Source organism: Hordeum vulgare, chromosome 3H (genome assembly GCF_904849725.1).
Source record: "Hordeum vulgare subsp. vulgare chromosome 3H, MorexV3_pseudomolecules_assembly, whole genome shotgun sequence".
NCBI classification, from domain to species: domain Eukaryota; kingdom Viridiplantae; phylum Streptophyta; class Magnoliopsida; order Poales; family Poaceae; genus Hordeum; species Hordeum vulgare.
In genome coordinates, this window is record NC_058520.1 from 578,661,357 (window position 1) to 578,679,524 (window position 18,168).

General features: G+C 42.8%; 1 protein-coding gene across 1 annotated transcript; it reads right to left on the reverse strand.

The window, feature by feature from the left end:
• Positions 1-6,253: 6,253 nt before the first annotated feature.
• On the reverse strand, positions 6,254-11,696 carry LOC123445295 (ubiquitin-conjugating enzyme E2 27). Its single transcript, XM_045122257.1, has 5 exons — positions 11,383-11,696; positions 10,769-10,817; positions 10,174-10,333; positions 6,695-6,784; positions 6,254-6,565 (listed from the first exon to the last, which is right to left on the reverse strand). The coding sequence occupies exons 1-5, from the start codon at positions 11,564-11,566 to the stop codon at positions 6,458-6,460; spliced, it is 591 nt and encodes a 196-aa protein (XP_044978192.1). The 5' UTR covers positions 11,567-11,696; the 3' UTR covers positions 6,254-6,457.
• Positions 11,697-18,168: the final 6,472 nt, after the last annotated feature.

The following is an 18,168-nucleotide window of genomic DNA, read 5'->3' on the forward strand; positions in this document are numbered from 1 at the left end:
TCTTAATTTTATACTATCTTTAATACTTCCTTCGTCTTAAAATTCTTGTTTCAAATTTGCTTAGATATGAATGTATTTAGTCATGTTTTAGTATTTTGATACATCCATTTCTAGACAAACCTAAGACAAGAATTTTGAAACCAAGGGAGTATAAAATTATGTTAAATTTAAAATATTTATTTTAAAACGAGGTGAGTAGTACTTAGACCTAGGTACGGTTGTGATCGAGTTTCAAAAGCAGATGGATATAGATGCCATTCTTTCATGGTCCCGTGGTTTGTTTGTAATTGTAGGCGCTTTTTCTCAGCGTCGTGAGGAGGGGTCCTAGTCGCCGTTCGTCCTCCTCGTCGGGTACGGTACAAAGATGGCGGATCTCGGGGTGCGTACCGGCTATACCTTACCTGCTGCTCTGCTGGTGGTGGTGGCCAGTCTGCATGCATAAGCAGATGGAAAGCTACGTCACAAACAGCGCCTGTATGCAGACCATGCCGCTGTTACGGCTACAACACAAAACATGCACGACAGGACCGTTCACTCGATGAAGGCTGTCAAAGTTTAAAGTGCGGTGTATTCTGGTCGCATGCATTGCGTGCGTACGTGTATACTTTCTCAGGTCTTTTTAAAGATTTCATTAGAGAACTACGTGCGAAGCAAAATGAATGAATCAATAATTTAAAATATGTTTATATACATTCGTGTGTGGTATTATAGTAAAACCTTTTAAAAAACTTATATTTAGAAACGTAAAAAGTATATATTAGTTGGGCAGCCGTCCACCTGGCAAAACATTGCTTACTACTCTTTTCGTTTATAAATAACTGTAGTTGATGAAAATTAGTTTATATTTTTAACTATAATTATTTAAGAATCGGAGGGAGTAGTTTAAAATGTTTGGCCTTTTGGCCTTGCTGACCGGTGACCAGTGACCATGTGCGTCGTTGACCTCGTCAGGCAAATATTCTTACATGGAGTACCCGAAAAGGAGGAACGAAAATTTACTAGTAGCGCCATACCAACCATAGTGGCACTGTCTTAAGCAAGTGCAGCACTTGGTTTAGCTGCATTAATGGTGCTCAACAGCCCGACATTACGCACTAATTAATTGGAGCGGAGGCGAGCCTTGGCTAATCATTTTTGCCCGCCGACGAGAAGGCTCGTCGAAAGCGATCGGAGACGCGAGGCGACGGATGCATCCATCAAATCAAAGCAGCGAGCGGTGCCAAACCCTGCGTGCCCTATAACACACGGAAACCGTGAGTGAGAGAGGTGCTGAACCAGAAGCTGCGACAGCGGGAGAAACCGACCGTTCCCTACGTACTGTACTGTACGTCCAAGTACGACTAATCACACTCTTCTGAGAGAGAGAGAGAGAGAGAGAGAGATGAAGAGGCACGACTAATCACACGCACACGCTCAAGGATTTGACGTGCCATCGCATCGTCGACCAGAATCAGCACGCACGCGGTGGGAGTCTTCTCAAGTTCTCATCTTATCTTTTTTGTCTCCACGGTAAGCGCTGCTATTGCACGGGCGGTCGAGATCGTTTTTATTGGTGTACTTTCATGTGTGATATGTGGAGTTGAAACTGGGGGATATGTGAATTGATGCCTGTGGGAAGACAACGTCATTTTCCTTCCGTGTGGAAAAATCTAGATGATTGTCGTCTCTCGGCCAATATTTTTATCGATTTCTAGAAGGAAAAACAAATATTAGAAAACTTGTTTTGTATGTTCAACGACGAGAATGGCAGCCACACACCTCCACCGCTCTTGGAGGGTGCCGTGGCCACGGGCCTCGTGGTAGATGGCGACGACCGGGGCTCGCATTGTTTCCATGTTGTGATGGTTGATCGACGATGATGATGGCATACAGGACGGGGCAATGGCCTCGGGTGTTGGAATTATACTCGGTGGTCCAGGGATCTCAATGGAATTTTTATAATGTTGCTTTGTACTCCCTCCGTCCGGAAATACTTGTCGTGGAAATGGATGTATCTAGATGTATTTTAGTTCTAGATACATCCATTTGTATGACAAGTAATTCCGGACAGAGGGAGTATTTTGGGTAAACTTTTATAATAGATCCGAATCCTTATCGAAAAGATTATATTTGAATTATTTGAAATTGCTAATTTTTGAAATACCACGGTATGAAATTATACATGGAACTGCCTTACATGTTTAACATAGCATTATTACTTGATGAAACATACCCTATGTATAGGAAGTTTTTTTGTTTCACATACAATTATTTAAAATGTCTTATATTTTGTTAAGAGAGGATACACTTAAGTCTTAATGCTTAAGAAAGTTGGTCGATTATTAATGGAATATCTATACTATATTAAAGGGGAGTTGGTAGGTTTGCCTCATCTCCTCTCTCAAATTTTTATTCACCAGGCCCCCGTCCTCCTTTTGTTTTCACGTTGTTTTTCTCGGTAATCTCAACCGATGCCGCACAAACTAGGAACCAACATAAATAAAGTCGAATTATCAAAAAAAAAAAAAACAGAACTTTCCCAAAACTATGTCATGCATTAACTCAATCAAATTAAATCAAATCTTACAAAATCACAACTAAATCAAAACTTTCCTTGCCTTCCCTTACCCATAACTAAATCAAATCAAATCTTATCAAAATCTTAACTAAATTAAAAAAACATGTGTTTCGCTGCCCATACTCAAATGAAATTAAATCTTACTAAAATCTAGAGTATGGTAGGTGTAAGGTGTATGTCGGATAATATTATTTTTAAACCGGTAGAATATTTATGCACCCATTGTAACACATAGGCAATTATCCACTATAATATAATATGTATATTGAAAATACTATTCAGGTATAATAATGGGAAAGAGCTAGCAGATTATATAGTTAGATTATAACTCTAATGTGGAACAACATAATTAAAACATTTTATACTCTATTATAATACACTGCTCACGAACGCGTGCTTCAACGACACCATGGACAGAATCCGTTAACATACAAACCATATCATGGTTGGTAGTTTCTAGACTCTATCTCAAAAATTAGTTGAAAAGACCAGGAACCTTATATGTATAAGAGGCGAATTCTTTGGAAAATAGTATAAGAAGGTCTCTACCTTGTAGCCCCAGTTATGTGAATTATGAGCCACACCACATATAAACACAGAGGTATGGGGTAGACCACAAACCCTAATTCTCTAACATCAGGTGCTTGTCGTGATTCCCTTTGACACAAGATAAAAAAATTATTTTTCTTGACCATTTGGACACAAGTTCACAGTGGGACTGGACCCGTCGATTGACATGGTACGATCTTGAGTTTTTGCTTGGATCCAACATGTGATTGGCTCTAGGCAGCTGATTCTACTGTCAAACATCTTCCGTGCAAACAATGGGGAAGCCAAGAGTTGAAAGTTATGATGTCGAAATTGTGATGTCAAACATATGTATTTATATAAATGTTTTTTTATGATTTCTGGTATATATATATATATATCATAACTAATTTATCGTTTCTCTTACCAAATTGTGTTGCCTTTTTGTTTAGTCTTTGTAGTAGTAATACTTTGCTTGCATCTTTAGTTGGCCTAGAGGCTATGGGTAAAATAAATTTACCATTTCCCCCCGCCAAAAGTAGATAAAGCTAGGTAGCTTCATCACGGGTCGTGGCAAGGCCAACTGCCCTCTGAAAAAACTAGTCATACACGTACCAATACACGTAAGGTTTTGACTAGAGTGATGCCATTGATCGGTCCATATGTACGGGACCGCGGCCTAACCAACCACCATGGAAATGTCTGGCTAAAATCTAGCATGACCCTACATGAGTGCATACGGTAATGGCAATGGCAACGACTACACCACCAAAAGTATCGCTTCACCAGGACACCAAACATATGGTTGAAACCCTGAAGCCAGCCAAATGATCGAGCTAGGTGGATGTCACCTTCATCATGGCAAGCGAGCAATTCATGGATCACTATCGCTAGGCTAGCTATTCAAGCGGGCATCACTATTTCTAGCTAGGCTATGGATCCCGGTGCCATCCATGCTTTAGGCCATCTGCAAAAGCATGACGTCGGGTGACCCTTTGCATAAGAATTGCTCAAATGTACACATACACATACATTCATACATATATACATATATTCATCACTATGAATGTACACGTACAAACCCTATCCCTATAAGCATTTTTCAGACCGAGCTAACACAACTTGAAATTATCAAAGTTGTCATAGGCGCGCCGAAAACGCTCCGAATAACATACGGACATATTTGTGTTGATATTGTATTTTGTATCGATTATCTCTTTATATATGTAGAGTCGAGTTGAGAGACAACTAACTGGACCAAAACAAGGAACGGATTTAAGGGACCAAAACAACGCGTGAGGATTCGACTGGAAAATTCCAAGCCAGTGTCGAGTGGCAAAGGCGCAAATTTAACCGCTACTAGCTCCTGCCTTGCCATGAACTTACCGGAACGAATCCGCAATGGTCACCAAAAACGACTTGCTTTTTTCTCAACAACAACAAGAGAGTTCGGCATAGATTTTCTGGTCGGGAGCAGGTGAAAGAATCATCAGGCGACTTCCCACGTACGCAAACAAACGAAGAAAGAAACAAAAACCAAGGCAGCCCACAAATTGCCGAACCGGCGCCTGCCCCGTTGATTGCTTGCTTTCGGGGGTCAAACAGGGGAGGAAACGGTCTTAAAACGCTTGACGAGGACGGGAGTTGGGCCGGATGCGATGCTCGATCGTACCAGCACCAGCACTGTACCACCGAAGCTGTTCAACACGGCTTTGCCTTGGGCTTGGCTCGGCGCAGGTGTGAATGAGACGAAGGTGGTGCTGGTGCGTGACTGCTACTTTGCTAGTGCTCCGTCCCTTTTCATTTTTTTTCCTTTTCTTTCCCTGTTCCAGTCGACCGATCGCGTGTGGTGGTAATATGGAAAATTTTGATCCAAGGAAACTGAACCGCGTTTAAAAAAATTCATCTGTTTAACCCTTTTTATGATGTCTTTGGCTTAGACGCCGCACTACACTGTGTGGCGTCTGACGCTACGTTGCGTGGCGTGTGAGACCTAGTATGACGCATAAGTCATAGACGCCACACTGCACTGTATGACGCCCAAGATAAAGGCGTCACACAGTGTAGTGTGGCGTCTGACTGTCGGACGCCACATGAAAAAGTCAGGTGAGTGAAAATTTTTCAAGCACGGTCCAGTTTGTGAAATACTTCGGTCCACGGATTAAATTCGTCAATTTTGCCGCGTGTGGTTGCCGTTAGGCGTCCCGCACTCACCGACGGATAACATCTCGAGATAGATATTACAATTATTTTCTAATGAGCAGGTGTCAGTCGTTCGTTGCTGAAGAAAGTCTCGCCTGTTTTCAGATAGAAAGGGGGCAATAAGCTGTGGATAGATTCCAGCAGTGGTGGCCGGTGAGGTGGCTGATTATTTAGTCTTTGAACAGACAGCTAGGTGACTGGCGATTTTTTTTTGAACGGTTCTTAGGCATCAAGAAGTGTACGCACAGAATTGTAGCGTACGACGGGACTGACCTCTTCAATGTAAGCGCTCGTCGCAAGATTTGACCAGAGAGCTCCTTGTTTCTTGGTGCAGGAACACGATGGATTTGCGGCACTCCATCTTATTATTGCAAAACATAGCTGAAACAGAGGGAGGTCACCCAAGTGGCGATAATGATGGCTCAACCATTGCCGTTCCATTGTCGTTGACTTAGTATAAAATTTACACTAATTTAGTTGTTGACTTAGTATAAAATTTACACTAATTTAGTTATAGATTTGCGACAGAGGAAGTACTAGTTAACGAGCAGGTAACCATGTCATCATTGTAATATCATTACAGTGTCTTAATCATCAAGCTGAATCCATCCCCCCGGTGCTTCTACTTCGGATGAATCTGCTCTGATCTCTCCCATTTCCTGGTGTGACACTGAACACAATCATGGAGCGGTTTCCAGTCAGTAGAGAGCGGCATGAACAAGAAACAAGCTTCATGGCAAAGCGCCGCGCGCGGTACCAAGAAACTCAAGACACAATCACCCGACGCACAGGCTTTCCAGGACAACACGATAAGAGCCGAACAGCCGTGAATCTGGGTGACAGGATTCCCGTGACACAAACACCGGACACGCAGGCCTTCCAGATTCATCAGGTTATTTGCCAAACAGACGCTTTGCGTCAGACGTAAATTCAGGGTCATGGGTGGAAGGGAAGGAACCATGAGAATGACAAAGGCAAGGAAGACAGTCTGCCTAGTTATGATAACGCACTCTTCAGTTCAGTCCCATGATTCGTTCAGTCGACTATATATATGTATATATTGCGTCCTGTGGGCCAAACCGGAATGGCATAACAGGAGCATTAGCTAGGATCGCTATTCCATAATGAATGGCCACGCAATTTACACTTCTTATAGGCCATACAAGGCCTTCAGCCAGAGCAGAGCTTCTCGAGAGCCATGTTCTCGTCGCCGTTCACGCTCTTCAGGGCGCTTCTCACCATATCCTCGGGGAAGCCCATCTCCACCAGCTTCTGCACCTGTACTCGCACAAAACAGGATATTGCTAAGGTTCATCCAGATAGCCAGCTTTCCTCTTCACTATATACGGTTTGATTCATCCAAATAGCCAGCTTTCCTCTTCACTATATACAGTTTGATAGCCGTACCTTTTCTTCCATGCCAGTGGAGTCGCTCTTTGCAAACGCCTCGGTCCAATAGCGAGCAGTACTAACAAATGTGGCCTTGTCACGCAGATACTGCAAGCAGAAGCGAAAAGAAAAATGATTAGTTGAATGCAACAGTGAGCCTGATAACCTGACATTTAAGACCACTGTCTCAAATTCGTAAGCATTTCCAGGTCTGTTGTGTTCATGAATGGCTATCATGGCGAAACTTCAGGCATTACTATGCTTGTGCCCTGTATCAGTTGAATGACAGTAACAAACAACAGAATGGACCCACTCAGATCACAGGCCAGCCATGGAGCATAGCCAACTGTGGACCTGCCTAGACCGACTAACCAAGTAATGGTCACTTCTAGACTATGGAGCTGCCTAGACTGACTAACCAAGGGCATAGAGACAACTCCAATTACAACCCTGAACTTGCCACTTGGTTTAAGAATCAACCCTAAACTGCAACCAACCGAAACACACCCTAAACTAACGACCAGGTTCAGACATCAACCCTACACGCATTTTAAACATTGACCGCGTTGACCGGTGACTGGGCAATGCCACGCCAACAAGGTGAGAGTCCTTGAGTTAGGGAAAACAGTTGGCTCGTCTCCCTCTTTCTCTATGCCCAAGCTTTATCCCCAGAACCACGGCCGCCCCCGACCCGAACGGCGGCGCTGCACCTCAGCCGCGCCCCTAGCCCAAACCCCTCCCTATCACGTCTCGTGTCCACGCGCCAGACGCCGCCCCTGACGACCAAGACTCGTTTGCTGGACTCTTGGATCGCAAAGACGCCGGTAAGCTCTTCCCCAGCCCCGCCCCGCTTGCATGGGCATGGCCGCGTGTGCCAGAGGCGAGCTTGGCGGCAGCACACAGCGGCATGCTGGCAGGACGGCGGGAAAACAAGCAGCAGCACAGTGGAGGGGCCATAGGCATCGGCAAACTCGTCTTCATTGGCTCCCAAGGAATCACGCCGAGAACCGGGGAAATGCGGAGGAAGCAAGAACCCACGTCTGGCCTGACACCGCTGCCTGCTGCTGCTACTCTTCCACTCCGCCATGCTGCGCAGCTGCAGCGCTACCGGTGCGTGCCACTTCTTTGCTTCGGCCCGGCACTCACAGTTGGAATTGATGGAAGTGGCAGCCGACTGGGTGTCCATGGCATGCTTTGGGCAGTAGCAGGCTAGCAGCAACAAAGCTTCTTGGGCGGAGTGACGGAGACGGCGGTGGTGATCCGATCCACGCAGATTGGATGAAACCAGCCAAATTCTTTATCATGATCCCATCTATCTAGTGAAACTATTAGGTCTAATTTTTGCAACTTTAAAATTTGAATTTAATCAGATTCAAATTTAAACTTAATTAGGCCATAACTTTAGATCTATAAATCCGTTTTATTCGATTCTTTTTTGCATATTGAAGCTCTTTACATCTTCTTTTTGTAGGAACCCTAACACATAAATTCCCTATTGTTAAAATATTTTCTGTCCAGGAACTTTATTTGGATCTTTTGGAGAATCACAAGTCTTTTTTTGCATTTTATTTTTTATTTTGATAGGATTGCTTATGTATGTGCTATTGTTTGCTTACGATAGATTGTCCGGAGTGCAAGGTTGAATATTATCAATCTTTAGAGTTCGGAAGTCATCAGAAGGCAAGTTCATCACTTCGATCATACTTTACATACCCGTGTTTTTTTATTATGCACTTAGCCCCACTTGATACAATGCATGAGTAAGAAATTGAGGGTGCGGTTTTACTTTGTAGTTCATTGAGGTAGGAACCCATGATCCTTGAAACACCCTGAGGATCGTTATAATATTTCAGAGAGAACTGAAAGATCGAGACAGTCTTTCAGAACCGGTGTTTGAGAACCGGGAGAATCATGGGTTTTATAACGATTCCTGGAATGTTTCAAAGATCATGGGTTCCTACCTCAATTAACTACAAAGTGAAATCACAACCTCAATTTACTACTCATGCATTGTACCAAGTGGGCTAAGTGCATAATAAAAACATGGTTATGTAAAAGTATGATCAAAGTGATGAACTTGCGTTGTCGATGACTGTCGAACTCTAAAGATTAATAATACTCAGCATCGCACTCCAGACAATCTATCGGAAGCAAACAATAGCACATCAAAATCCAAAAAAATGCAAAGAAATGACTTATGAAGAACTTCAAAAGATCCCAAATAAAGTTCCTGGACAGAAACATATTTTTAACAGTAGGGAATTTATGTGTTTAGGGTTCCTACAGGAAGTACTCCCTCCGTCCCAAAATTCTTGTCTTAGATTTATCTAGAAATGGATGTAGCTAAATACTAAAACATGACTAGATACATTCAAATCTAGACAAATCTAAGACAAGAATTTTGGGACGGAGGGAGTAGATGTTAAGAGCTTAAATTTGCAAAAAGAATCGAATAAAACGGAGTTATAAATCCAAAGTTATGGCCTAATTGAGTTAAAATTTGAATCTGACTAAATTCAAATTTTAAAGTTGCAAAAGTTAGACCTAATAGTTTCATTGGGTAGATGGGATCATGATGAAGAATTTGGCGTTGGTTTCATCCAATTTGAGTTTACTGGATAGATGTGGCGGTTAAAAAGTTAGAGAGAGAGGAGCCAGCTGCTGCCCTACTTGCTGACATGACGCTGACAATTCACTGGTCAACATGGTCAAAATCGAGTGCAGGGTTGATTCCTGAACCTGGTAGTTAGTTCAGGGTGTGTTTCGACCGGTTTTGTAATTTAGGGTTGATTCTTAAACCGAGTAGCAAGTTCAGGGTTGTAGTGTGGACTTCTCTCATCCAGCAAACATGGTACACTAGAAAATAAAGCACCCAGCTGTGTTTGTTGCTTATATGCCCAACTACTCCTAAATTTTACTCGCGAAGAGGACAACATGTGGAATTTTTTAATTAGGACTGGATATCCTCCATTTCCAACCTGACTAGGTTAGTTAACAATCTGGTAAAATATTGCACCTTACATGAAGAGCTGATTGGAAGACATATTTTAAACTTTATGTATATTATCAACTACATGACATATACAGAGTAGAAAGCGCTCAGTGTTGAAAAGATTGCTAACTAGCCAGAACTACCGTACACCCTACAGTGTCATCTAGCACCAACTATACATAGAGCATGCAGCATAGCCAGTATTAAATGTCCATAAACCTTAAAAACCAACCGCAGTGGTGACCACGGCTGTGTATTGATTGACATGTACGAACAACCAAAATTGTCACAGGAATAGGGGTGTTAAATGCTCAGTAGCCCAGGTAAAACATACGAACAATAACAAGAACAGAACTGAACTTAAGGAGAAAGAAATGCCTCGGTCAATGGTTAGGAGATTGCCCGAGGAATAGGAAATCTCAGTTTTTTTTCCTCCAATGCACAGTAGCCCCCAGGCATTGTGTGTTAAAAAAATGGAACTAAATAGTAAAGACTGAGTTCAGACCTGTTGTGCAACAACAGCATCCTGAGGATCATCAGGGGCAGGAGCAGAAAGAAGAGCTTGAAGGGATAGCAATGCCGTCTTCAAGGTAAGGGCTGGGCTCCACTGATCTTTCAGTATGTCCAAGCAAATTGCTCCATTTTGGCTGCTAATATTCGGGTGCCTTCAACATAGGTTGAGCACAAATCAGAGTTGTACATAGAGTGGCTTGTACTTGTCAGTCAGGAAGCTGCAGTTAACTCATTGCAAGTACAAGAGCATTGCATAGATATCACATATATTTGAAGATTGGATGACTCGCCCCCCATTTGAAGAGTAAAATCATCACAATACCTTAAGACTCTATGCCAACACTGAAATAGCAGATTTTTCTACTTGTTGCATTCATTTGATTAACAATGTGCTACTGGCAATGACCATATTTGGTTAAACAACAACAAATGTAAGATCTTGGAAACCATATCAAATATTTCCAGTTGTTGGCTTAGAGTAATGCCCATTCCTACAGACAAGGAACATTCAGATCCTCCTTCATCAAGGCATACAGAAAGAAGGGAGTACAAACAACAAACCAGAGGCAGAAGGAAAGCTTGCCTACCATACTTTGGTGATGAACTGCATCTTAGGAGGCTCAAAGGGATAGCCACCTGCCAATCAAAGACCACAGAGCAGACAGTTAGACAACATCAGCATTTTCCACATCTCCTGCTTTGGCTGCCGGTTATTAGCTTATTAGTGATGCACAGTTCTGTAACAGGCAACAAAGTCCAAGTTTTTAATAAGAAATGGACACAGCGGATTCTTTTTGGTCCAACAGATAGAAATCCGCGCGCTACGATCCGGGATGCGCTCATGCTGATGCGTAACGCCGCAATCCCTTCACATTACAAAAACACAACCTGAATCGCATGTACGTACAGACGTGCAGAATTCCAACCTGAAGATGCAAATCTGTCGGCGCAAACAATCCGGAATATCCACCGCTGTCACGGACGCCTGCGCAAACAAATCCTAATCTGGATGATGGATCGAGGGAGAGCGCGCGCAAAACCCTAGCCCGATCCGCACGAATCGCGCCGCGCAGCATCCCAATCTAGCAGAATCCCGGAGCGAAATCGCGGGCCGGAGGCGGGATCCCCCCCCCCCCCCCCCCACAGGCCGGGCGTACGCGGATAGGATAGGAGAGGAGATGAGATGGGGAGACGGCGAGACCTGGCAGGCGGATGTCGATGCGGAAGGTTCCGCCCTCGTAGGGGCTGTCGCGGGGCCCGGCGATGGTGCCGGTGAGGTGGGTGATGCTGGAGCCCCCGTCATGGAGCGCGATGGAGACGCCGGAGATGTCCGAGTCCCGGTTGCACTCCGTCAGCTCCTTCTGCACGCGCGACACGTCCACCATCTTCGCCCCCTCCGTCCCCTCTCGCTAAGCGGCCGGTGGTGGGGCGGTGGCGGTGGCGGTGGCGGTGGGAATAGGTGGGATGCGAGACGAAAGGGGGGAGAAGGGCGGCGGAGCAGTATGTACTACGAGTACTTCTGAGTAATTAAGGGAAAATAATGGTGCTATTTAATTAATCGGTAATCATCGTCACCTTCTTAGGCTGGTCATAGTGTGAGTAAGGCCCTGTTTCTTTAAAAAGTCCTAGGACTTTTTTTAGTCCCAACTAAAAAGTCTCTGGTCCCTACCCGTTTCTTTTCAGGGACTAAACATGGACTAGGGGTCATTAAATGACTTGCAAAAAGACCATATTACCCCTGACGGGAACTGCGACGGGAACTGGGAGATCCACTGCGCCTCGTCGTCTTCATCGGTGGCCATGGCGGCGGCGGCTGCACAGGGCACTGGCGGCGGCTGGGAAGGGCACGGGCGGCGGCGGCTGGGAAGGGCACGGGCGGCGGCGGCGGGGAAGAGAACGGGCGGCGACGGCTGGGAAGGGCACGGGCGGCGGCGGCGGTGGGGAAGAGAACGGGCGGCGGCGGCTGGGAAGGGGAGAAGCGGCGGCGGCGGCGGGGAAGAGAACGGGCGGCGGCGGCTGGGAAGGGGAGAAGCGGCGGCGGCGGCGGGGAAGAGAACGGGCGGCGGCGGCTAGGAAGGGGAGAAGCGGCGGGGAAGAGAAAGGGAGGAGCGAGCGGATGGGAGGAGCGAGCGGATGCGGCGCGGGGTACGGTGGGAAAAAGTTCCTAAAAGTCCCTCCTGGAGGGACTTCTTCAACTAGTCCCAAATGACCACTTTTAGTCCCTAAAAGTCCCTCCTGTTTCTTTCCCATGGGACTTTTAGGGACTTTTTTTAGTCCCTACACCAAAAAGTCCCTGGAAAGAAACACCCCCTAACTAAGGCCCTGTTTGGTTTCAATAAGTCAGGTGACTTAAAATCAGTGACTTATAAGTCACGCGTGTTTGGTTATCATCTGACTTATAAATCACCTTTCCATGTAAAAGTGGGTGACTTATAAGTTTTAAGTTGGGGTGAAGCAACTTATCTTTATCTTTACGTACTAATAAAGCAATTAGTGCTTCTGTCGTCCGTCATTAACATTGCTCCTAAAGTTTATCTAAATTACCCACTATGCCATACATAAATAAAGAAAACGTTTTAAACCAAAGTCGTCGCGTGCTTTGTTATTATAGAGTACTGATACGAACTTAGAAAATGTACACTCGTCAGCTATAGTGGCTACTGCATTGCGGTTTTACCAAGGTGACCAGGGTTCGAACCCCACTCTGTATGATTTTTCCTTTCATTTTTCTCACGCAGTGTTCTCCTTTCACGAGCTGTGCGCAGTTGGACTCTTCTATTTTTTATTTCGTTTTTTCTTTCTTTTTTTCTCATTCTGTTCTCATCCTTCTATAAATTAATTTGGCATTTCCAAATTTCAAAAATGGTGAATTGTAAAAATTGTTTGCAAAATTATAAAATGTATGTGAATTCAATTTTTTTAGGAAATCATAAAAGTTTTATGGATTCAAATAATATTTGTGTATTTGTAAAATAATCACGATTTGAAAAAATAGTCGGGAAATGATCATGCTCATGATTTTGAAAAAATGATCGTGCATTCAAAACATATTTGGGAATCTGAAATAAGTGTCCATCTAATTTAGAAAATGTACACAAATAGAGAAAACACATTTTTTAAAATTTGTTCCCTGATTTTTAAAGGTTGAGTGATTAAAAAAAATGTTTGCTGAGTCAAAAAATGCTGATAACTTGAGAAAAATTTATGCATTTCAGAAAAACTTCGTAAACAAAACTGATGTTCGTGATTTTTTTGTGAAAATCCAAAATTTCAAAAAATGACGATTTAAAAGCTACTCCCTCCATCCCAAAAAATTTCCTTAGATTTGTCTAGAAATGATTGTATCAAAATACTAAAACATGACTAGATGCATTCATATTTAGAAAAATGTAAGACGAGAATTTTGGGACGGAGGGAGTATTAACCAATTCAAAGTCTTTTATGTCTAGAATTTGATTAGATTTTCTAAAGCCTTTATATGTATAGACGTGGGAGTAGTTCGTGGTCGATGAGATTTGTTTTTAAACTTTTAAATATTTGCTTACGCAACATAATGACAAGTGTGACGTGTAGTGGCAAGCTCATTACCTTAGAATTTAGCATGTTGGATGTATTGTGATCACGTGAACATCGTGACCATCATCAATGAGGGTGGGAGAGAAATTTAAGTGGCAACATGATGAGCCACCATGTTAAAAGAGCGGATGTTCATATGTGAGGATATTGAATCAATCCTAAAAAACGCTTATATGGCTATAGCACATAATATTTTTTGTCTCCGTTGCGACGCACGGGCATATTTGCTAGTGACTTATAAGTTGGGTCTGTTTGGCAAAATAAATCACTTTTTGCACTTTTCAACTTATAAGTTGGTGACTTATTTGGAACCAAACAGGGCCTAAGGCTGCCCGTAATGGTAGTATCATGCATGCCAACTAGACATTTTTTATGAGGTGGCATGGAATTAAATGAGAAAAAGAAGATTGAGTATCATATCATGATACCGTATCATATTAAATGATGTGCTATGATGTGTCTTGCATGGCAATAAATGAACTACACTATGATACTAACATATGATACTATGCATTACGGATGTGGTATCATACACTAATATCATATGCATGATACTAGTATATGATACTATCCATTACAACCAGCCTAAGGTAATATCATGTAGACTTGAACTAGCAAACATGCTGATGTGGCAGACAATTAAAGAAGAGAGAGGGTTAGAGTAACATAGGTAGATACCGTAACATGTTAAATGTTATATGCTACTATGTGTCATGCATGTCAATAAATAAGGTCATCTATGATACTACTTTATGATACTATGCACTATGAAGGTAGTAGCATACAATAGTACCGTATGCATGATACTACTATATGATACGCCCCACTATGACCAGCCTAATTAACCCGCTCACTGGACTAGCTTTGTGTTGTGCGAAATCATTGTTCCTTTTTTTCATCCAGACATTGAGGCCTCGGTTAGGCTAGCCATAGTGGTGCTATCTGATGAATGGAATCGAGAAACAAACGAGTGAGACAACAAATGATTCAACTGTATCCTTTTCATTGATGATGATGTCTTATATAGGATTATAAAGGGTGCCTCCAAGGGGTGTCTGCACAAAGGGACATGAGCAACCGACATGCCACAAGTAACTGCCTTGGTAATTAAGAAAAGCAAGGATTAACATAATTAATTAATCATAACACCCTCCCTAATCCATGCTTGTTTGTGTAAACATCATCATCTTGAAAAAGCTCCTCTAAAAACCCTGTGGAAAAAATATGAGGAGATAGGTGTTTGATATGTTGCTAAAACTCCTTCAAGCCCAGTGGAAAAATTAAGGAGAAAAATGATGCAACATATAATGGTTATTGCCTCTTTTAACTCAATACGAGAAAACTCATAGAATTAAGAGGTCCATAAATATGTCGTATATACTTTCCTAAAAACCCCAATGGGGAAAACTGAAAGTATGACATATGATTTCATGTTGATATTACCTCATTAAAAACCTTTATGAGAACCTGTATAGTAAACTCATGAAGGGAAAAAGAGTATAATATGATGCATTGAAGAAGAATAATCCAGGAAGATGCTCCCCTTGATTCTTGCAAAATTCGAAGTCGTCGCATACCAATTCCATGAACACATTTCTGGAACATAAAAGTTGGTAGAGACCCAATGAAAAAATCAGTCACATGATTTGACTTGCAAGATATGCAATATAGTGATATTGCTTACTATGTAACATGTTTGCATCCGGACAACACAAGAAACATTATCATTGAGATAATGGTTGGTGGATGTAGCCATGAGGTTTGTTTCTAAGACTCTTCATGAGATGGCTACCACACCTACTAGGAACACTAAGCTTGTCTATGATCTGACATGGTGGGGATGTGATCAATATATCCAATGGTATTCGTGTTCAGATTTTTCTGAAACTTGAAAAACCAGGACAAGATGTTTGATGCCTTTGGAGATATCAATAGATATTCTTGAGTCTCAACCAATTTTGTTTGGTGGATCCAATGGCATTATGAAACGTTGAGTCCCAATATCTTATTTCCATCATCTCTTGGTCTAAATAGATATTTCTCTACGTCTAGAGAATGAACTACCATGAGAGTTATGGATGGGCAAGATTTGTCCACAATGAATTTCTCCAATATATTTTGGATATAGGCAACATAGTATACCAAATTTATGAATGAAGGTGCTCAAGTTGTAGTAACAAGCAGTATTTTGGTTTACCCAAATCCTTCATTTTAAACCCCATCATTTAGATGATTACATGTGTCGTCATTGCAGACACACAAGCATGGATAATCATCATTGTAGGAGTAATCCTTGTGTATAAGGAACTTACTACGTCGGTTGTACCATATGTACCGACAACAATAAGTCGTATGGTGACTTACTGATTTTTACACAATGTATGTTGCATTTTGCATTTCGATTCAGAAGTGAGATTCCATTGGGAATCAATCATATATGTTTGAATCTAGTGATCCACATGGATATGTGCTCACTACATCTATTAACTGCAGAGATAGATGATTTTGTACTTCCAATGATATAAGTTATCGGAAAGAGATTTGATACGGCCATTTTGCATCATGTTTTCATGTTGTTATTTATCGCTTCTTGGGCTGTTATTTCACTTCACGGTACAACTCTTATGCCTTTTCTCTCTTATTTTGCAAGGTTTACATGAAGAGGGAGAATACCGGCCACTGGAATTCTGGCCTCAAAGTGGAGCAAGTCTGAGATACCTATTCCGCGCAACTCTAAACACCGTAAAAATCAACGAGGATTTTTTCCCCGATTTATCAAAAATACTGGGCCGAAGAAGTGCCAGAGGGGGGCGTGCAGGTGGCCACAAGCCTGCACGGCAGGGCCACCCCCCCAGGTCGCGCCATGAGGGCTTGTGGGCACCCTGCAGGCCCACTTGCCCCCTCTTTTGCTATATGAAGGATTTCGTCCAGGAAAAAATAAGGGAGGAGCTTTTTCGTGGTTTCGCCGCCGCCACGAGGTGGAACTTGAGCAGAACCAATCTAGAGCTCCGGCAGGACGATCCTGCTGGGGAAACTTCCCTCCCGGAGGGGGAAATCGTCGCCATCGTCATCACCAACACTCCCCTCGTCGGAGGGGACTCATCACCATCAACATCTTCATCAGCACCATCTCATCTCCAAACCCTAGTTCATTACTTATAACCAATCTCCGTCTCGCGACTTCGATTGGTACTTGTAAGGTTGCTAGTAGTGTTGATTACTCTTTGTAGTTGATGCTAGTTGGATTACTTGGTGGAAGAGTTTATGTTCAGATCCTTGATGCTACTCATTACCTCTCTGATCATGATTATGATTATGCTTTGTGAGTAGTTACTTTTGTTCCTGAGGACATGGGATAAGTCATGCTAATAGCAGTCATGTGAATTTGGTATTCGTTCGGTATTTTGATATGTTGTATGTTGTTTTTCCTCTAGTGGTGTTATGTGAACGTCGACTACATAACACTTCACCATTATTTGAGCCTAGAGGAAGGCATTGGGAAGTAGTAAGTAGATGATGGGTTGCTAGAGTGACAGAAGCTTAAACCCTAGTTTATGCGTTGCTTCGTAAGGGGCTGATTTGGATCCACTAGTTTAATGCTATGGTTAGACTTTGTCTTAATTCTTATTTCGTAGTTGCGGATGCTTGCGCGAGGGGTTAATCATAAGTGGGATGCTTGTACAAGTAAGGGCAGTACCCAAGCGCCGGTCCACCCACATATCAAACTATCAAAGTAACGAACGCGAATCATATGAACATGATGAAAACTAGCATGACAGAAATTCCCGTGTGTCCTCGGGAACGTTTTTCCTCCTATAAGACTTTGTCCACGCTTGTCCCTTGCTACAAAAGGGATTGGGCCACTTTGTTGCACCGCTGCTACTTTTGTTACTTGTGCTTGCCACGAATCATCTCACCACACAATCACTTATTACCGACAATTTCAGTGCTTGCAGATTTTTCCTTGCTGAAAACCACTTGTCAGATCCTTCTGCTCCTCGTTGGGTTCGACACTCTTACTTATAGAAAGGACTACGATTGATCCCCTATACTTGTGGGTCATCAAGACTCTTTTCTGGCGTCGTTGCCGGGGAGTGAAGCGCCTTTGGTAAGTGGAACTTGGTAAGGAAACATTCATATAGTGTGCTGAAATTTGTTTTCACTTGTCACTATGGATACTAATCCTTTGAGGGGCTTGTTTGGGGTATCTTCACCTCGAACGGAAGCACAAAGAGTTGCTTCTCAACCTGCTGCACCTACTGAAAATATTTGCTTTGAATTTCCTTCGGGTATGCTTGAGAAACTGTTGGCTAATCCTTTTATAGGAGATGGAACATCACATCTAAAATTGCATCTAATCTATGTAGATGAGGTTTGTGGTTTATTTAAGCTTGCAGGTGTGCCCGAGGAT